This window comes from Gouania willdenowi, chromosome 8 (genome assembly GCF_900634775.1).
Source record: "Gouania willdenowi chromosome 8, fGouWil2.1, whole genome shotgun sequence".
In the NCBI taxonomy this organism is placed as follows: domain Eukaryota; kingdom Metazoa; phylum Chordata; class Actinopteri; order Blenniiformes; family Gobiesocidae; genus Gouania; species Gouania willdenowi.
This window is the reverse complement of record NC_041051.1, coordinates 20,902,139-20,924,521: the sequence shown is the minus strand read 5'-3', so window position 1 is coordinate 20,924,521 and position 22,383 is coordinate 20,902,139. Positions and strand designations below refer to the sequence as shown.

Below are 22,383 nucleotides of genomic sequence, written 5' to 3'. Positions count from 1 at the left end.
GTCCGTTCGGAATCCTTGTAAAAGCAGCAAGACCCTCCACCTTTGAAAAGCAGCTCCGAGATAAATTCTGTTGGGGTCACGAAGACGTTTATCCACAAGCTTTGTACCCGGACTTTTCTTTTTGTCTTTCAGTAGAAGCTTTATACGTTGGCAATCGTGGAATGGGTAACTGGGTTACCTCCATGACTCTATGCTGCTCAGTGACACCTGTTTGCTGTTGTGACGGTGCAAGCGCATTCACTTTGATTGACAGTGGCCCGCTCCAGGAAGTCTAAGCCTATTGGCTGGGTGAAGTCGGTGCTTTCTTGCATTTGTATAGGGGTCTGTTGATGAAGGCGGGACTTATATACATTAATGTATAAGAGTGACCACCGGCAGTAGACCATAGTAAAAGACAAGTTAGGTATTTTTTTGCCTTTCAAAAGAATCATACATAAACATAGATTTCTCAGAAACTCCAGATTTCAGCTTTAAAGTTAATTAGTTTTAGTTTTTCAAACACACATGTGGGGCTCCATCTGCATCTCGGAATGGAGAGGGGCGGGGCTACAGACATGCACAGCACTATGGGCTGTGAGGCAGTGAGATATTTACATGTCTGTGGCTGAAGGTTGAGGGAAAGGAGTAAAAGTGAGTAAAACTTTGGACACATTTCAATGTTATGAACAGTTCCAGAGCAAAGTGTAGACTGTGCCAATAAAACAGTTCATATCACACAGGCTCCACAATGAACATTAACTGGACCTTTTGTATTTTACCCGTCCAGGCAGTACCCAAGCTGTCACCTAATAAAAAAGTGGACACGTGAGAACAACTTCTCTTATGGCTTTTCTGATAGACCTAATTTTCAAATCAAATTCCATTCAATTCAAAGAACTTTATTTTTCCATTAGGAACTTCAGTTTCAGTTACATCCCGACCAAGAAACATTAAAGACAATAACATATCACATGGGGGACATCTCTTGTTCTGGGCTGTTAGGCAGTAGTGGCTTTCAGAACAGCATTTAGGAATATCTCTCGTGCCTGTGTGGGTATGTGTGTTGTTAGAGGGTGTGGAGGAATGAAACAAGTATGTTTGCGTGAAGAACTTAGAAGTCGGCCTCTGGTAATTACCTGTTTGGATCTCTGTCATCCTGTCTGTCAACCCTGCAGTCATAATAGACCTTGCGAGCTTTAAAACGTCAGCAACTTTGGATTTAAATCCACCAAGCGTCACCAATCTCAACCACCTTTTTCAAAGTAGAAGGCCATTTATTCAATACAATGACATTTCTTGCTGACAACACACACTTCTTTAGTCACTAACCCAGACTTCCGGTACACCCCTCCTCCTCGGCTCTCAAAACATGACTTTTCTTCCCTTCTCTCCCACTCTCTGCCTAGTCCTGGGTTTCTTGGCAGTGGTCTTGAGTAAACAGTGTATTTTTAGCTGGGAGGTCATATGGGCTCAGTTTTAATCACCACATTCCCATTTTCCCACCAACCCAGTTTCAGGCAGTGGCTCATGCAGTCTGTGGGGAGGGGAATTGAATGGGAAAGAGAAATACTGTGATTATGTCGGAATACAGTATGACCCACTGTCCATTAACAGATCACATTAGATTGTCTCATACACCTAAATTCATATGTGGCAAATGCTAGCTTTGGATATAGTTTACTTTGACATAAAAGTCTGCACATAAACAGTAAAAACTTTAAATATGTAGTATAAGTGTGCTCTTTTTGCATCCACGTGTGTTCTTGCATTTTCAAGGATTTAAAAGCCGGGATGTGCTGTCACTGAGTTCAGTGGAGCCCAAGAGCAGGGCCCCATATTTTCTCATTTTAATTAGTATTGCACTTTGTGATTAGATCCCAGCTGAAATCGATTACTCGCCGTCCAGCAACAACCATGAAATAGGCGCCTGCTCAGGAATCGACACGATTGTGACACACTTCTGGGTAGAAGTGTGTCCCAATCAGAAGTACGGAGTTGTGATGACCTTGTTGCTCTGTGTAGAAACAGCCTATATGCTGTATAGTTAAAATCAATGTTTTGGTTCAATGACTGGATGAAATCTGCAGGGAATGCTCTTGTTACCTATTTACAATCAACACCTAATTAAAGTTTAATACAGTCCGTGCTGAATTCCTCACTGACTGCCCATGCTTTCCATATAATACAGCTCTTTATCCTAATGAGGGTTGTACACTGATGGAGCCTATCTGAGATTTCCTCAAGGCGGGTTACGCCCTAGCTAGGTCAATAGTTTCTTGCTATAGGCTGACAGATGGACAGACCATCACAGACACATTGTGGACAGTTTCGATAATCTACTTAACCTTTTAAATGTAGGCAGAACCACCCCTACATTCAGATTCCAATCTCAATTTTTGTTTTGTTGCAGCCCAACAACTTGAATACTTTATATCTAAACTGTAGTTTACGCTCGTTTTTTGAATTGCCTTAAAAACATACTTTTGAAATGCTCATGACAAATGGAAGTTGTAATTCTGGCCATAGTTACTGCCAAGTAGGATGCATTCCTTTCACATTTGCTGCTGGTCATCATAGCTCAAACACTTTAATGCAGATGACCAATGTTTTTAACTTCTATTTTTGGTTTTTATTCTCATTAAACATCTGAAGAAATAATGGATTACCATTTATAATAAACCTGAAAGACAGGCAGTCCATAAACCAGACTGACAGGAACTGAAGGTGAAAATAAGTAGTTTAATTTTTACCAGCATGTGTTGATTAAAATTACTCAAAACCCTACAGGTTTTTGAATATTTAACAACTTTCGGGGAATTTGGTGACTGTATTTTTAAATAAATTTAGAATATTATTTAAACTTGGGAGATTCTCAGATTGTAGATTGATATTTTCAGTAAAAATCAGTAAGGTAGATCAGAATCAGAAAAGTTTATTTTGCCAAGTACAGTTTTAAAAAAACAGCACAGTGAATTTGACTCAGTAGTCAGTGCGCAGAACAAAAAACAAAAAAAAAACAAGTCAGTAACGATAATAATAAAAATAATGATAGGTATAAAGGATAGATAGAGGATCAGGATAAAGGATAAATTATTTATTTTTTTACTTTTATTTTTTTCCGAAGGTAAAAATAAAAATATAAATAAACAAGTTAGGCTAGCTTTACTGTTGTCATGAGAAAGTGTATCTACCAAGATGACCATGTCAGCCTTACTCAAACATTTTAGTTAAAGGTTAGCAGAGATTAATCCAGAACATCAAAATAAAATCCCAGTCACTGGCAAAAATGACCAGACTTGTTCAACTTTGGTCAGAGCCCTGATGGGAGCATACGGGAGAGGATGGAGCTGAGATGATGTCTTGCTAGCTTTTTAACATTGCAGAACACGCCTTTAAAGCAAAACAATGTTTCATGTCACACTTATCTAACCCATCTCAAGGTGGTTTCCTGTTCATGACCATTAGTTACCACTCACTTTTGTAAGAAGGTTGGAAACTCACATTAGCATTATGGATGTGTAGCTGACAAACCAGCAGCAACTATAGCATGCAATTAGTTTCATATGAACCAAAAAATCCAAAGGAAGTTTTCCAACATCGTGTTTAATCTGAATCAAGGCATATCTGATTGTAGAAGGAGAACCAAGTCCAACCCAATGCTAACGCTAGTTATTATAGCGCCGGTTAGTCAGAGAATCAACACATCCATATTCGTGGTATCAAAATTTTACTGCAAGTTCATGGTTTATAAAGAGATTCTTTTTAAGTGAAGTTATTTTTGTTGCTAAAGTTCATGTGAAATGTGTGTGAAACTAAAAGAGAAGTACAGACAGTGTAGCAATTGACTGTGAGTGCTGAATGAATCTGTAAAAAGGCCTATTTTGTTGTCTCAGCACAATATCTGAGGGCCTTTTACACCAAGCAGCCTTTCACATCCTTTAAGGACAGAGGCTGCTACTGATGAAGCCACACAAAGTGGCAGTGTACTCTAGATGGGCTGTAGAATCAGGTATCTATAGCTGGGTGCACACAGAAAAATGGCTTCCTGTCCTGTATAATGTTTTGTTATAATTTATCGCCCTGCTTCTGGTCTCAGAAGCCAACACATATTTTAATTTGCTTGTTTTTTAGATTGTTGATAAAGTGTGAGGTTTCCCAACGGTGGCTGAGAGAGAGAGGATGTGCAGTGGCTCTATTCTTCGTACTGTCTAATCCCCATGTCAAATTGTTTCCTGCACGCCACAGGAAGCTGCCTGCTTAAAGCCCTACTGTCACAGCCTCTGCTGGGGCGTGTGTGCGTGCGTGTGCGTGCGTGTGTGTGCAGGGGAGATAGAAACATGGAGGAAAGGGCTGTAGAGCAGCTGGACAGCTGTTGATACCCACAGCTCCTACATCAGCGCGCTGCATTTTTCTCATTTAGCAGTTGTCGTTAAATGTGTGGAAAAGTCGTCTTTTTAAACTAAAGTAACTAGGTTTTGGCTTATGTGCATCTAAGCTTGAAATTCAAAAATGCCTTGATTATGGGCGGGGCTTCTGGAGCAGTAAAGACACGCCCAGTCTGTACTATAAAATCTATTCTATGCTAACTCCCTCCTCAATACTCACTATACCTCTCTATTTACAAATCTCTCATTCAAACAAACTCGCCACAGATTGCCAACAGGTGCTAGTTTTTATAAGAGGGGCGGGGCCAACAGTAGTACTTAGTGATGTAAGAAGCCACCAAAAAGTCACAAACCACCATTCTCAGCCAATAGCAAAATTTGATTGTAATAGCAGGGTTTCAACCCATAGAGGGCAGTCACTCTTACATCTTTACAACAAAATACACCAAATTGAAATATTTTTATCAGAAAAAATGGGTTTTCAGGTTTAGTTACACTTTAAAAAATGTTGTGATGTACATTAAGGCTCATAGACTACAAGAATGCTTGTGTTGGAATAACTGTTATTGAGATAAAACCCTGTTAAATGAAAATGTTTTTGGCTTACTGTGATTGGTATCAGTAGTTGCTTCTTCAACCATTTGTAGAATACATATTGAGAACATGTCAAATGTGTTATTATGTAGTACTAGTGTATTAGTGTACTAGATGTTACAGCCAGGGCTTGTAAAGGAGATTATCTACAACTGTAACTTGCAATTTCCCTAAACGCTGCACTGTTCTTTTTTTTTTTTTTTTTTTTTCCAAAAATGTGGAAAAAAAAATGTTAGCCATACAGTCCTTTATTGACTAACAATTTAAACAGAATATAACAAATGATAGCAATTTCAAAGTATTGTGACTCCTACGATGGTAAAGTTTAATATGATGTTCTTAAGTCTACACATTGTGGAAGCCCTTATGATCCTCTGTGGTTAAAGAACAACACTAATGATTGGTTAGCCCTTTGGCCCAGCTACAAAATAGGGATCGATCGATATGGATTTTTTTTAGGGCCGATGCCGATACCAATTTTTTTTCCCATCAGCCTTTGCCGATGACCGATACAGACTGCCGATTTCCTTGAGCCGATATTTGGAGCTGATACTACTTTTGCTCCCTCAATTTACATCATAAAAATTACACAATGATAACAAATGGTACGAGTCTCAATTTAAAAAAAAAAAAAAGGAACATTTATTGAAATGAACAAAGGTGAGGTAGAATGACTGCAAGTAAAAAATATTTAACAAATATTAAAAACATTTGATGTAATTTAAGAACAACTAAAAATATGTAACAAATATTAAAAACAGCTGATGTAGAACAAGAACAAGTAGAAAATATTTCTGTTCTGTGTAAATAATGCGGATCGGCGAACGAAGCGGCCCGCATCGGCCGATGCCGATACACGCAAAAAACTTAAAAATCGGCCGATGTATCGGTCTATCACTAACTGCAAATACACCCTGGGTTTATTTCCAGTGGTGGACTTGAAGACCCCCCTCTCCCCCTTCCAATCTGTGATGTTTAATCTTTTTTATTATGAAGAAAGGAAAAAAAAATTACTTTTTACTGTTGTGCACATTTTCACTCTCTATAATGTGATCGTTCCAAGGTTATTATTCTTATTAACTTCTGTCGTTTAGTATTGATTGCTTCATTTTAAAGGGATTGTCTTCAGATGGAGAGGTCGGGGGTTCAATTCCAAGACTATCCCTGTCCATTTGTGCTCCTAGGAGTAGATTAGAGTCATACAAAAATTGCTACACCAGATGGCCTTACCCATGATGGCAAAAAAATAAATGATAGTTTCACACATTTTTTTTTGTAGACTTGTGAACAGGACACAGTGCCTCACTTTCACAGCTTCTTTTCCAAATTGGTTCTTCCACAACTTGGTGAGAGATCTTATATTAGTCATGATGCTCCAATTACAATTGAGGAACTGGGGATTACCATTAAATCTATACAGATTTGATTCATGATATTTAAAAATAGTTTATACATTTAAATGCGTTTTATTTTTTTTCCAAATTCCGTTTAATTTTTTTTCCAAATTCCATGTTTTCCACATTAATTTTTTTTTATTTCGTTTTTTAACAAATGTGAAACAATTTTTTCAGAAAATTTGTTTTTAACTCGTGAGGAAACAAAATATATACTAATAAAAAGAAAACTATAACTAAACAAAAATGTATGTCAAAAATAAGTGTAATTTAAAATAATGAGTAAGATACAATTAAAAGGTATATATATATATATAAGTTGTACTGACATGGATTGTTCTGCCCCTTTTTAATTATTCATGTCATATATGTATGAGAGCAGCATTAATGTCCCTCAACTCCCCCTCAGGGATCAATGAATCTGAGCAGGTTAGGGTTGGGGGGGGCACCATAATAAGTGGTCCCTGAAACATTTTCCCATAAAAAAAAAAAAAAACGTACTTTTCCTCACGGTGACTGCCCTTCAACCTGATTCTATCCATTTCGCGTAGATTCCGTTTTCATTGGTCGATTTCCTGCGCACTCAACTGAGGGGTAACTGAGACTCGCTGCAGCGCAAACAAGCGCGTGTCCTGTAACCATCTCTGATTGGCCAGCAGCCCAGGAAGGCGGTTCTCGGCATTTGTGATTGGTGAACATATATATCACTCAAATGATGAAGACAGAAGAAAAAACCTCAGCGTCTGAGGTTACGTTATCGCTGTAGTGAAAACCTTAATATCAATGCGATTAAGGTTAATCGTTCAGCCTTATCGCAGACTCATTTTATTGAACTGGATGAATGCACTACCCCCATCACACTCACAGTGGACTAAAGACCTTCTTCATTTCATGAGAATGGAAAAGATTAGACACTTTGAAAGGTAGATCTAATAGGTTCTTTGAAATTTGGCAACCTTTTCTTAGTTATGCGGAAGATAAATTGAAAATAAACATTTGATAAGCTGTGCCACTGAAATGTTATACTGTATTTACAGTGTTACTCGGTAGCAGGTGGAGTTATAACATTTGTATATAACAGAAATGTATGTTGTTTTTGTGTTTTCGTTATGTCATGTTCTGTTTTATTTTATTTTTTCTACTACAATGTTTTTGTATTATGTGACAATCTTCATAAATCAAGTGTTCAAAGAAAAAAAAAAAAAGATTAATGCCATATATGGCAGCATGGAGTGTGAATGTAAGGAAGAATCTGTGAATGTTCTTGATAAACTAATTCTGTGGTAATTAAAGCCCTGTATGCATCAATTCCATTTACTATTAAATTGATTTAATGCAATGTTTGTGATCCTACCCAGTGATAAGTTAATATTTAGAAACTGAAACAATAGCACACAGTAAGCCAAGGCTATTTCCATTCAAATGGACCATTTCACCCAGCTACAGACACCCCCTCGTGTAAATGTCTGTATGAAGTATCACAGATTAAAAACAACCTTAAATAAGACATGTCCTCACATTTCTGTTTATTTTAATGTGTTAAATACAGTGTGTAGATGCAGAGACTGATGAGGGTCACTGCATGCTGCGGCCATCGCAGACAGAAGGGTTTAATGAAACAACATGACTAGAGTATAAGGTGACACACTCCTGACTCTGGTGCACTCAGACTGCACATAAAGAAAGAAACGTGGCTCTTCATATAGCATTTCACACTGTCTGAATATTAGACAAAATTAGAGTTGCCAGGCAGTCAAAGACGGCTACTGCAGATATAGACAACAAATTGTGTTCATGATCAACTCTGAGACGGTGGGTCACAGAGGTTAGCTAGATAAACAGATATTTCAATAAATCAGATGGAAGCGTGCAGAAAGAGCGGAAATAGCTTCTGTGATTGTGCAAGATGAGTCAGTAGATAAGGCTATATTAGGAAAGATTGATTATTGCTGCTTTTGGTGGGCAGGAACCTTCTGAGAATATTAGATCAATATGAACATGAATCAACCAGGGAACGTCCAGGTAGTGAGAGGATGTCAACGTTTGGTTCAAGTTATTTCCTGAGCTGAGATTTCAGGAAGACGATGATGACTACAACAGGAAGGGAGTTTAAAGGTTTGAAAACTCCAAACGATGCACAATGACTAACTTATGAATGATAATGACAATAAAATATATGCAATATACTAGAAACATTGCCCTAAGAAAGCTGTGTCAAACTCATTTTAGTTCAGGGGCCAAATAAGGAGGGCCGCAGATTTCTTATGCAAGAAAAGTACATAGTCCTAGTTTACACTTCCATGTATAATTGATATGTAAAGTATGTAAGGCACCAACATTATTGACGCACTAAGTGACAGATATCAGTCCCTGCAGGAGCTTCACTTAAATTTCCTTGATTTTTGTGACCAATTTTTATTTCATTTCGGAGAATTTTATGGAATAATTTGAGGAAAATTGCCAGATTTTGAAAGAATTTAGTTATTTCAACCATCTGAGAATAATAATGACTGCCATCATGTGTTATAAGTGTCAGAAAACTGTGAGCCCTGCAAATATTGTGGCGTTTTAATGAATTTGTGTATTTGGAGGGGCTACGCTATCTATAACTCATTTAGTCAATAATAAATGGTTTTTTAGTCCATTTTAATCCCTGCGGGCTGAACTGGATGCTCTAAAGCACTGGTTCTCAAACTTTTCTGGCGCAAGTACCCCATTTCTCCATGTTCTAATTAAGATCCTTTCCTTCATCATTATTATGATTACAATTTTTAAACTAAAATAAACATAAAACCCCATATTATTACTGCTTTCATTTGTAAATTTTCCACTCTCTCCCTCTCTCAAGTAACCCCTGTAGTGTCACCGTGTACCCCTAGGAGTACATGTACCCCCATTTGAGAAACGCCGCTCTAAAGGGCCAGATTTGGCTCCTGGGCGTTGAGTTTGACACCTGTGGCTTAAGTTAACAACATAGGAGTCTATTCTCCCATGAGCGTAGGTCAAAAAAGCCCCGCAGCATCGCTGTTTCTGGCTGCGCGCTATTCTCCCCCTGTACTTAAGTCAGTCACTGCGCGCTTTCATACAAGTTACGCACTCTGGGCTGAGCCTCCCTGAAATGTGGGCGTTCCAATTAAAATCTGGCTTTACGCACATTCTGTCGTCTGCTTCGGTTTTTTTCCTCTTACGTACTTCTAACCCTGGAATAAGGCCAGCGCCCCAAGAAGGTGAAACATTATATTGCACTAGAAGTTTGGACTTAGTTACAATTTAAGCCACACATACTCATAATATTGCAGAAGAGACTTCCAGAAAGAATCGATCCAAAGTGACACTGTCGCGCTGTCACAGGGTTGGGGACACAACAAGCACGTCAAAGGATTGACCATCAGTGTTAATATTATTACACTGTGTACAACGTAAAGCCACAGTTTGCCCACACTACAAGAGTAAATATTAAGTAAAACATTAATGACAGATGATGATGACGACTAATGTGCGTGGATGATGATGCGCACTGATCATTTCTGAATGCAGGAATGTAATAAGTTAATGAAATCAGGCTTTCCACACAAACAAACGTTAATATGAGGGGAAAAAGATAGATTTTAACTGTGGCTCAGACAGAAAAATGTGTCTGATCCTCACACTGCAATAATCTGATCAAATCAACATGTTATATTGTTTATCAATGAAGGCGTTTCAAATTAAAAGTTTGCTTTCTCATTTTTACTGATTTCAGTGTCATTTACAAGCATTGGGAAAACTCCAAGTTCCGTGATTTCTAGACACCCCAAAAATAATGACATCATGCCCCAGTCCGCTTCCTTTGCTCCAGACCGCCTTCGTTAACAGAATGCGTGCTTTTTGGTTGACTTACGCGTGGTGGGGTTGTCAGGAACCTGGACCGGAGAATACGCGCAGGACAGAGGTGCGTAACTGCAGGCGCATAAAAAATCTATCACATCTACAGATGTTTTTTTTGGTGTTTACAGTGTCAGCATCTGAACCCGTGACCTCTTGCTCCTCCGGCCTTTATGAGATCAGCATGAGCCCGGGCTGGTTGAGAGTCCGGCCGGCGTCGCTCTGACACGTTTATTTTCAGGTGCCCGCTTTGCTCAACGGCCACAGTGATAAAGGAGAAGCGGGCTGTCCGCACCAGAGCGTGTGTTTGTGGGCCCGCACGCTCCTGGGGAGAGAAAGTGGGCAAATGTTTATAGGCTAGTTATTCGTGGCACTTGTTTTAGTTTCCCCCCTGTGTGACCCAACACTCCCTGCTATCTATGAGTCTAGTTGCATAGGAAAGTGGGGGGGTGTTAGTCAAAGCCATCTGATCTGTGAGCCAGTTAGCAGTCCAGTAGGAGGGGGCAGGAGAAGTAGACTTGGCAGAGGGAAGCTGAGATATTGACATTTGCTTTCTGCCTTTCTACACAGGCATACTGTTTCTGAGACACCTAATGGGATGAAGAGCCTGATCATCGACAAGAGTAAGATGGGCCTGGAGGAAGACCCGGAGCTCCTAGTAAAAGGTGCGTCCAATTCACAAAATAATGGCCAAAGGACACAACATAACAACAGAAAAGAGAAAAGTATACAATTATTGAAGATTCTTGTGTAAATTCTGTTAAAAGCAGAAGTAGAGAAGTTCCATGTCATGTCATAAGATGTAGTTCCAATTCACCATAGTTCCCCTTGTTCTAATTATTCTTAAGTTTTGTGGGTTTATAACTTAATACATTTGTCTTTTGACATGTGTTTCTTTGCTGTTATCAACATTGTTCATGTTGAAATGGTTGGCCTCTGTACTGCTTTCCTGTTCTAACTTTGATGCTACACTCATAATTTACATCTGTTGTGCTTAAAACTGTTCTTCTGGATACACAAAGGTTTTTGTTAGCCGGATACTACATAGACATATGTCACTAACATATGCTATAAAGGGGGAAAAAAAGAAGCTTAACGTGGGTTCAAAGTGTCTTTTAAAGGTTTTTTGCTGTGCTAACAGTGTTCAGGGCATGAATGTAATTTTGAGATGATCTGCTGTCACATCTGCTTGATGTAACCCGCCTTCCTCTGACCACATTCCGTGCAGCTGTACAGCTGTCTCCCCATCTTCCTGTGTCTGTGTAGTGTCTGTTGGGTTGGAAGGGTTATTTAAGCTACAGTATTTCTGTGCTTTGTATTCAATTGCAGCGCCTATCAATAGCTATTGATTGCCAAAGTCATACAACAATTTGCTTCAGCTAAGCACCCTCTCCTAAACTATTGATCAGAAGTTCCAACCAAAACAAGAACATTTGAGTTCCGATTATCCGATCAAGAAAGTGTTTGATATTTCTGTAGTTTTACCTCTGAATGTAGTCATTTTAAGGGGATTTATTAGGGCTGCTTAATTAATTGAAATTCAATTACCTTTTCGATTATTACACCCAACAATTACAAAAATAACAATCAAGAAAAAACAATGATTTAAAAATTATTATTTTTACATGTTTTATTCGCTAAATAAAACAAACCCACTATTTTGGAAGCTTGGCACACACATGTTATTAATTCAAACCTTGAGTTGTTTAATCCACGCACATGCAAGCTCCTCCCCTCCGCCCCGCCCCCTCTCAAAGCTCAAGCTAGCCTGCAGGCTAACACGAGGAAAGCTGTTGCTAGTGGTCTTGAAACATGGCAGGGAAAACGCAGCAAAAACACTTGGTAAACAAGCAAGACAAGTCAAATTGGGAACAAATGGGAACACTTTTGGTTTGATGATGAAATCTAGAGCAAAGACACATCACGTGCAAGAAGTGTTTTGTTTTGTGCAAAAGTGAACATAGTTGATTTTAGTGTTTGAAGGATTTTATTTATGTTTAAAGAATATATTTTATGCTTTTTTTGTCCAAAAATAAATAACTTTTTGGTTGACAAATAATCGTTTGAATAATCGTGATTTAAATTATGACTAAAATAATCTTGAACATCATTTTTTCTATAATCGAGCAGCCCTAGGATTTATTCCACCTTTTTTCCCCCTTGTTCTTTGTTTTTCATTCATGAAATCCTGAGGCCACATGAAGTGAACGTTGCCCCCACCTTTATCTAAAGTAGGACACTAACCATCAGACACTGGCTGCTGCTGCAAAACCTTAACGTAGTGGTGACAGAACGAAATGTGACATTGTTTTATTGACATTGTATTATTGATTGACTCGTGTAACTGCAGAGACCGTCGTGCTCTGCAACTTCCTCTGGTATAAATTTTGATCCTCCTGCTGAAAAGGGGGTTGTCTTTATCTTGTACAAACAGTCCATCTGCGTTATTTATATCAAGCAGAAACTTTGTCAGTGAAAAAAAGTCATTTAAAGATGATGATCCTGTTAGGGGTTTTTTCTGGACGAGCACACAACTGCATATTTGTTTAAATACATATATAAAACATGACATTTTGAAGTCATATTTTCTTAATAGTTTTTTTAATGGTGAACTTTTTTAGAGACATTGCGTGTTCAGACAGGAGGCTTTAGAGCAGAGATGGAAATGCACAGAAAGAGGTTGTTTTCTCAGTCTGCATTTGCGGGGGCAGGGTGCTGAAGAGTCAAGGGTCACAAATGAAACAAATTAAGGGCGAGCCGTGGCCCCCAGGGGAGACATTAGCAGGCCACAGAGATGGGATCCAGATGGGGGGGACAACTACAGGGGTTTACAGGGGGTCTGCAAAGTCCACTCTCTTTGTGTCTGTTTCCGATTTCTTTTTTGGCTCTTCTTATCGCCCGATTGCATCAAGTTCTCAAGTAGAGCAGCATCTGTGGGTCATCGCGTGTCTGTGACGAGGCGTCAGGATGGCAGGCATTCTCCAGTCAGCTCGTCTGCCTCGGCTGTCTGACTGCAAGCTCAGCACAGCTGACCTCATGATTTTTATTTATCCATTTCACGTTTGGTTTAATGCTAATGTGGTGTTAAATACAGCTCAGTTTGGGCTATTTTTGGTGGATTTATAGTAAGACCTGCTACTTATATAATACACAGGCGTTCTCACACAGGGAACATAGTCTGAGATTGTTTCAACCTGCAAGGCAGTGTGATTTGCACAGCTTGGGAAAACCACTTTGAGGACAGAATGAAAAACAGTGAGGGGAAAGAGAAACAGGGGTAAAAGAACCTAAATAGGGAAAGAGGTGAAGACGGGGGTTGGAGGGCGTATTGAGCGCTGGCTGACAGGTGGCACGCAGCTTTCTAACCACAGAGGAAGTCGGGATGCTGGCTTGGCGTCATTACTCGTTTCACTATGTTAGAAGCTGAAGGTATATTGCCTAATTGTTCCTTTAAATGCAGTCTCAAGCATGCCTGCACAAGATATCATTACTCCACTAACTTAAATACCAGTTACTTGTTTCTATAAATCGACTTTTTTCTCTCCTTCTATTTCCAGGTTAAGTAATCTGTAGAAACTTGTAGAAAGCTTCAACTTCTAAATCATGATGTAGGAAAGATAAAGGGGACCATATTATAGGCAAGGCAAATGTATTTGTATAGCACATTTCATACTAGGACTGGGCAATATGGACCAAAACTCATATCTCGATATTTTTTCTCAAAATAGCGATATACAGTATAATCGCGATAACTTTAATTCAAATGAAGTCTGACTAGGAAGACAATTCTGGGTTAAATTCGATAATCCAAATGCTACACAGGCACATTTATTAAGCTGCACAGCTGTACAATATGTGCCACTTTTGTGCTTTTTATGCTGCTGTGTGCAAACTCCTAAATTGTTTTTTAAAACAAAACAAGCTATGAAAAAACATATATATATATATATATATGTAATTTTTTATATTCCCAAAATAGAAAACTCGATATATCTTGAATTTCAATATATTTCCCAGCTCTGTTTCATACACAAGGCAATTCAGTGTGCTTTACATGATTAAAAAGTGCAACACAAAACATTCAACAGCTTAAAAACCAAAAAGAACATTAAAATTTGCTGTAAAAACTTTAAATCAACAAAAATATGATTAAATATTAAACACCTTTGTTTAAATTAATGGACATGAATTTGTGTACACAGACATCTGTTCATGAACTAATAAATACTCTCATAGAAGGCCTCCATATGTTTGTGGATGTATACACAGATAATACAGTATCTGTGTATATATGCGAAAATACATTTACAACATTTATTCCCATCTGCATATGTGTACATGGAAAGATACCTACGCGCCCTCATCAAAATGTAAAACTATGTGCAAATCACAAACCGTGAACATACTTTACGTATATTTACACAAGTAAACGCCTACAGGCCTACTCATGTGTTCACTTATACATCTATAGCCTTGTGTCTGCGTGCATGTGATATATGTGTATGTGTATACTATGTAGCCTCAGCTTATACTCCTACAGCGCCTTGTAAGGGTTCAGGTTTCCTGTGATTTTTTTTTTTTTTTTTTTTTTGTCCCTCCAATCTCTTCATCAACCATCTGGATAATCTCCGCGCCTTCTCCTGTGTAAAGCCGAGCTTGGCCCCACCATCTTATTTATTAACTCTCAGATTAAAGACTGATTAGAAACGATCTGCACACTAAGCTGAAGGAGAAGAGCATCACCGTTTGGAAACACTGCATGGGTTTGTGTTTGTTTCTGTTGTTTCCTTTCACCAACACTTGGTTTGTGGACTCACCCCTGTCAAGACTGGCATGCAATGTTTGTGTGCATATCTGTGCCCCGCGTCTTTTATTTACTCCCTCACTCTGCTCCAGTTTTTCTCTTTTTCTCACTCTGGCGACCTCAGAAATGATAATTATGCTGCATGCATGTAAGCCTTTAATGGTTGTATTTTTATCCACTAGTGTTTACCCCAATGGGGCAGACACATACAGACTGCAAGAAACTTTCTGGAACTTTACTGGGGAATTATTCTTAGTCAAGTATTAGGCAACTGGTTTAAAAAATCACCTACAAACCAGAGCTTTTGAAGGAAGTGTTTGTTTTGATGTATTTAATGAGTTTTATTAATGTGTTGGTTTTTTTCAGTTCTGGTGAAATCATGAATGTTTTCTTTGGTGAGGGTTTTGATTTGCACTTCTAAATACTATTAGGGCTTTAATTTCTGTCACCAGTGAAATACTCACAGTATTTGTTTTGTATTAGATATGTCCATAATTTAGGCCTCATTGATCAATAAATCTCAGATAATTTGCTCAAGAAAAAAGATGTAAAAGGTTGAAATTGCCGCTTGAAAGGTAGTTTTCATCGTAAGCATTCCATTTTTTTTGCCATTTTTGTGCATTGCATTGTGGGATGTGGAGTGTTTTTACAAACTAGAATAAAAATGGTGCAATAAGAAGGAAATAAAAAACACTTGTGAGTGTATGAGTGTTAACGTTGGAGATTAAAACAAACTTTCCAGCAGCAATTTCTTCTTTCTTTTTAAATGAAGTAAATGATGTTCGATTCATTGATCTATGAGGCCTACACTACAATCTTATCGAATGGAATATATCGCGTGTAGCACCATTAAAGTGTCAATATTTCTTTTACTGATGAAATGAAAATGAATACATACATTGATGAATAATTACTGTTAAGAAATTGTTTTTAATTTCTTAAAAATAGGGTTTCTGGATTAGTGAAATTTCAATGGAGCCCCATAATCAGTCAAAATTGGAGTTATTGTTACAAAATGAGTGTTTAGGTCTGTTGGATGTCTTTCATTATTCATTTGGAGTGTGTTTGCCTGTGTTTCTTCCATGTAAAGGTTGGCTTTTGCTGGATGTGCGAGGTAAATGGATCAAGCAGCGCCGCTACTGGTTTGTGCTGAGCCAGGACTCCCTGGACTATTACATGGGATCGGAAAAAGGCGCCCGCAGGCTGGGAACGCTGGTCCTCACCAACCTCTGCTCCGTCATCTGGCCGGACAAACAGACCTACAAAGAGACGGGTGAGTGACACCAGTAAGTGTACTCGGAGGCATGGCTGGCTTACTTGTAATGTGTACTTGGGTGTAGTTCTCTGTAGAATCACAGCAGGTTGTAACCAAAGTGTTTTTGCTGTCTTGGTTTTTTTTTTTTTTTGGTTCCTGTGGTTGAATTTCCTTGCACACAAGTCCTGTCATTCTGAGTAAGTTTGGGAAGCCCCGCCATGTTTGGGAGAAAACATGGTGCAGTGTTGGACTAGAATCTTAATTTTAGTAATCAGCGGTGGTATTTCCTGGATTAAGAACACAATAGACAAAGAGTGTGAAGAGGAAAGTGTCTCGTTGTGTTTCTGAACTCTGTCCACTGCTTTATCTTTGGACAGTTGTTTTTTTTTTCCTGCTGACTTCATCATAACCACTTAAAATGCCCTAACCATTGTGTAAACCCAAAGCCACATATACTTTCTATAAGTGCCAGGGGACTTTTCCTGGACAGGAAGGAACTTTCAGCAAAGCTCTGAGTGCGTCTTCATTTTCCCTTTCATTCCCTGAACTGCTTTGTGTTTCTCCTAAATCAGCAAGTTTTAAAACCCTGTTACTTTTCTTAAATTTTGATTTACCGTATTTTTCGGACTATAAGGCGCACCGGATTATAAGGCGCACTATCAATGAATGGGTCCGATCGGGTCTGTTTTCATACATAAGGCACACCGGACTATAAGGCGAACCGGTTTGTTATTATTATTATTATTATTATTATTATTATTATTATTATTATTATTATTATTAAGGCTCATTAAGCGAAACAAAATAGTCAGATAAGTCAAATTTTATTCAACTCATTAACAATAACTCTCAACATTGTTCAGGTTTAACACATAAAATACAGAACATTATGTTGAAGCACAGTACTGGTACATATCACTCCACGAGGCGTCTGACTACGGTAGCCCTGAAGCGCCAAAAATCCATCAAGTGGTGCGGCTTCATAGTTTACCAAAGTTGTACTAAAATATTTTGACATATTAATTTCATACATAAGGCGCACCTGATTATAAGGCGCACTGTCGATTTTCGAGAACATTAAAGGATTGTAAGTGCGCCTTATAGTCCGAAAAATACGGTAATAATACAAATTAAAGTTTGTCACTTAAAAGAACAGTACATTTTCAGGTGTCTAAAAAATCACCATGTAATGAATCTCAAACTATATGTTAGTTTATTATAGTATCTTTATCTTTATTCCCGCTGTTGGGAAATTGACTGTGATGGCAGCTCACATTAGTGCAATAATAAAAAAGACAACACACAGAAAACCCAAAAGACACCCGAAAAATAGTGCAATGAAGATAAAGTAAACAATACAATAATAGAAGTTATATATAAATAGAAAAAATATATATAAAAAAGTATAAGGGATACAGATTATATAAATGTGTCAAAATGTGGATTTTTTTTTTTACATAGTGATATAAACAGGTGTTTAGATATATTTCAGTTTAAGACGATGTACAAAAAGAGACATAAATCAATATGAACATGGTTATTAGAGTGTTTTTTGTTTTCCTATTTTGGTGTTGAGAGTATTATTTTTTTATTTATTTATAGTGCTGTAATATCATTATTGGCGGACCAATTATTAAATATTTTTGAGTGAGTTTAATATTTTATCCTCCTTCCTCCTTCCTGGGCATGGAATGTAATGAAGTTGAATATTTTTTGTGAAAAATTGTGATTTTTACCATGACAGAATGAAAATAAATTAAATTAAATTAGTGCTGTGACTCTCAAACAATTAAAATTTCTTATGATTAGTTACTCACAATTTTTTTTTTTTGTATCGTTGCAATATGACTGGCACATATAAGCAACTTCCTTTACACGGAAGCAGATATACAAGTCATTTGTAGTTACTGTTAGGTCTGGGCAAAACCTGATATCCCCTAGGTGGGAGCCAAACTACAAAGTCAAACCAACATGATCAAGCATGACCTTTCTGTTTATAACCAGCTAACAGCAGAGCATGCATTGAGCTCAGGCACTTCGGTCAAACACGCTGTTATGCAGGGACACGGGGACAAAACGCCATAGACTGTGTACGGTGCAGGGAACGTGTTCAAGAACAGAGGTGTAAAGAGTGCTGATATATTCTACTCAAGTAGAATATGTCACTTGATTGAAATTGTACTCATGTACAAGTAAGTCATACATGAAATAATCAAGTACAAGTAAAAAGTCGCTCAATTACAGTATATAGTACTCAAAGTAAAAGTTACTAGCTACTTTCACCCCCCACGTTTATTTTTGGTAATACATTTTGCTATGGTTCACTTGCATTCAGTTAACATTTCATTACAAACTTAACAATTGGAACTTAATTTATTTTCAAAATGTATAATTTATTTATTTTTTTTATAAAATAACACCAATTAATTAAATTCAAAATTCATATCTTGATATTTTTTCTCAAAATAGCAATATACAATATAAATCTTGATTGTTTTGATTCAAATAAAGTCTTACCAGAAAGACAATTCAGAGTTAAATTTGCATACATTTATTAACAAACAGCTGCACAAAATGTGCCACTTTTGGCTTTTTCCCCTCTGAGACAGTACGTGTGAGTGAGTTCTGTAGTGTGGCTTGTTCAGGGTTAGAATGCACTCAGGAATCCATCTAACTCAGCTTTTCATGTTGTTCTGAGAAGTGGCAAACGCAGCTGCTCCTAAAACAAGTATTTCAAAACAAAATAAGCTAGAAATATATTGATATAGATAACTCGATATGTTTTGAATATTGATATATTGCCCAGCCCTAGCTCTAAGTATAGCTACATTTATGAACTCTAAAACAGTTTTGTGTCATTTGATTGTCTGGTCTTTTAATTTTTTCGAGTTTCACAATGCTTGTCAATCATTTTAAAACAAAAAACAAAAATGATTTACTCAGTAACAGTTAAGTGTAGAAATGCAACGAATTATTTTACTTCTTTTAAAACATATGTAAGTACAAGTAAGATGACTGATTTAGAAATATACTCAAAAAAGTACAAGTACCCATAAAAGCAACTCAATTACAATATCGTGAGTCCTTGTAATCCATTACTTTCACCTCTGGTCAAAAGGTAGAAGTCTCACTTCTGGTAAAACAGAACATGGTAGCAGGTCATATCGCAGGAAAGTCAGATTACAGTAAAGGGGGGGATGCATTGCAGATTGAGAAGTCTGACTGTCTGGATTGTGTCTAATACTTCCTCTACATGGAGCAAACACACCTTTTTATTACTTTGTTCTACAAGATGAGGACTTCCCGCTTGTGTGCCAATACATCTCTATGAGCAATATACTGTAAGTGTGCTTGTTTGGTTTTGGTGTGGTCAGAGGTTTCTCCCAATCTGACCTTTGCTCCTCTGACTTAAGAGTATCTGGTTTTATACAGCCAGGTCCTTTGAGGCTAATTGCCTTTGCCTTTCATCACAATTCAAATGCTTTGCCATGTGTGTGTTCCTCAGGTTACTGGGGCATTACAGTGTACGGGCGCGCACACTGTTACAGACTGTTGACCAAGCACTTCAACGAGGCCGTTCACTGGGCTTGTGCCATCCAGAAAATCATCGACACCAAGTCGCCGGTGGAAACGCCAACGCAGCTCCTGATTCGGGACATCGAGGTGTGTCCCACACTGCACAACACAGACACACACTGGTGTTGGCGTATTTAAGATAAGAACAAGCAAATAGAAAGGGCTTTAGATATTCCCCCAGTCAGATTGCATTCAAAGCACACAATCATATTGAGTCCAAAATTCACCCTGCATGCCCTGTACTGTTGAATGACCTCATCAGTCAGTGCAGGACAGGAAACAATAACAGGACCAAAGTGGAAAGGTCAATTCGAGATAAAGGTACTTCCACCCATTGAATTCCCTGAAAAAAGGGGACCTATGGTTTGCCTACGATACAGTATGTTTTCGTTTTGCTCTTTCACGTGCACGCAGCGTGTTTATAGGGGCAGCCTTATTTTTAAACCCGGAGTTGCTAGAGAACATAGTGTGCTGGAATCTCATTGAGCAGACAGATGTCTCATCTTGTGGTCGTCTGTCCTCGGGGTGAGGAGAGGGACAGCTTTTTAGAGGAGGTGATGAGGGAGGGCTCAGCATGAAGCGGCTGGACTCGATAAGCAGTTCTCTGCCTGGCCTCCCATCTCAGTCATCTGCCAATGAGAGGCTGTAATCTTTAAGAAAGTGGTTAATCTCCTCGCCTCTGTCTGCTTCGCCAAAAGAGGCCAAGTCTGTATTTTACGCAACAGAGGGGCCAACAGAGTGCCCTGAAATTCTTGTTTTTAATTTTACTGCGAAGAAGGCACACTTAATTTATTCATTCATTCATGCTCAGGCATATCATTAGAACAGCTGTGTAAGAAAATGTCTAGAATTAACAGACGTCACTTTGTGTAATCAGGTCAGCTCTTATCGTTCAAGTACATATCAGTGTTCCTGCAACAGGCAAATAATGTGAATGAAAACTTTAAATAGCTTGATCTTGTATCTCACTGCCCACTGATTTGAAGCAAAAATAGTCAGACAAATCTTAACAAGTTAGAACTTAGATGAGCTCTTCCTTTATTTTGGCCCACAGTATCACTGCAGAATGCCGTTATATGGAAATCCCATTTTACACCGATTTAACATTCAATGCACACCCAAGTTTAAAAACCACTTCAGCTGACTTTAGTTCCATTTTGGCATTTGAAGTAAGGAGCATAAAAACAACTATAGGTGATTCAAATAAATTACGGCAAGTTTATGGCAATGACACAAAATAACCTTTGATTAATGTTTCGTGCTTGGAAACTTCATCTCCTCATATTTTACATGTTGCAGAAATGTGTATTTGTGCTTCTCGGCATGTAATGTTTTCGTGCTGCGTGACACGTTTTTTTTTGTCCATGCTGTGTCCCTCAAAATGTTGTCCTGGTATCCTGGTAATGATTCCAAAGTGATGTATTTTAATTGGACTTGTCGTCTTAATCATAATCCTAACCTAAACCCGGATTAAACTGTTGAAATAAAAGACTACATAGCTTCCAATTGAAACGCATTGAGTGGGAAAGTTGTGCCGCGCAACACGAAAAAAATGCAGAGGTTGTGGCGGTACGCACGAAAAGTGAAACTTTTATTTTTGCGACTGTGTCACGTTTCCCCGTGCGATTGTGTAGTTTAAAAACACACTTTCAGTTTTATTTTAACTCTGCTACCTATCGCCACCTAGTGACCTGGAGGACTATTTATAGAACTTTGTTTCAATTTGTAACGTGATGACAGAATATTTGCATGATCAACACACTCTTTTGATTGATGGACTAAAATCACATGGCTTTACAGCTGATGGTCTCTCATAGCACACTAGTGAGGTTAAAAAGCTATTAGAGTTATTGGGTTATGGCAAGTCTTGAGCACAAGGTGGGTTATTAACATTTTTAAATCTAAGTTAAAGGCATTTTTTTTTTCTCTACTGCGTATGATTGAGAGGGAGATTTTTGGTCATGTTGTTGTTGATGACTTTAAATGTTTTTACTGATGATTTTAAATGTTTTGTTGCCAACTTGCCTTGCCTTATACCCTCGACAGGTTGGCAGTTCATCACATGGTTAACACCTAGACAGAAAATCCCCATGCACAAATTTTCTGTTGTGGTCAAAACTTAACATATTTAAGTAATGCTACATCTTGGTTGAAAAATGACAACACATTTTTCACTAAATAAATAAGATTAGGGGTTTGATTTTGATATTCAAAATCAAGCTTCATTGCAGTCTTTAATCTACTCGACTAATGCTCATGTAGCTTAATATTTACCTACCTGACATGTGAGCGTCATTAGTCTGCCTATTTAGCTGTTTCTAAGACCGCCATGCAGCAAACTCATACCCCAAAATGTCCAACTATTGCATATGGCACCAGAAGACTAAAGGTATTAAGAGAGAGCTTTGGATCACAGCATACTGATAATGTCTTGCATTATAGGTCACTCTATCTCTCCACTTTTGGTCCTAAGGGCATCGTCTCACCCCCACTATTAACATATCTGGACCAAACATTTGAGAACATTGTGTG

At 38.1% G+C, this 22,383-nt stretch overlaps 1 protein-coding gene across 2 annotated transcripts in view; it reads left to right on the top strand.

The window, feature by feature from the left end:
• Positions 1–22,383, top strand: part of plekhh3 (pleckstrin homology, MyTH4 and FERM domain containing H3) — a 48,540-nt gene that overhangs the window by 10,026 nt on the left and 16,131 nt on the right. For both annotated transcript variants that reach the window (XM_028455413.1, XM_028455414.1), the window contains exons 3-5: positions 10,787–10,881; positions 16,111–16,293; positions 19,781–19,938. In XM_028455413.1, the coding sequence (XP_028311214.1) occupies positions 10,787–10,881; positions 16,111–16,293; positions 19,781–19,938 (436 nt within the window). The remainder of the gene's footprint in view (positions 1–10,786; positions 10,882–16,110; positions 16,294–19,780; positions 19,939–22,383) is intronic.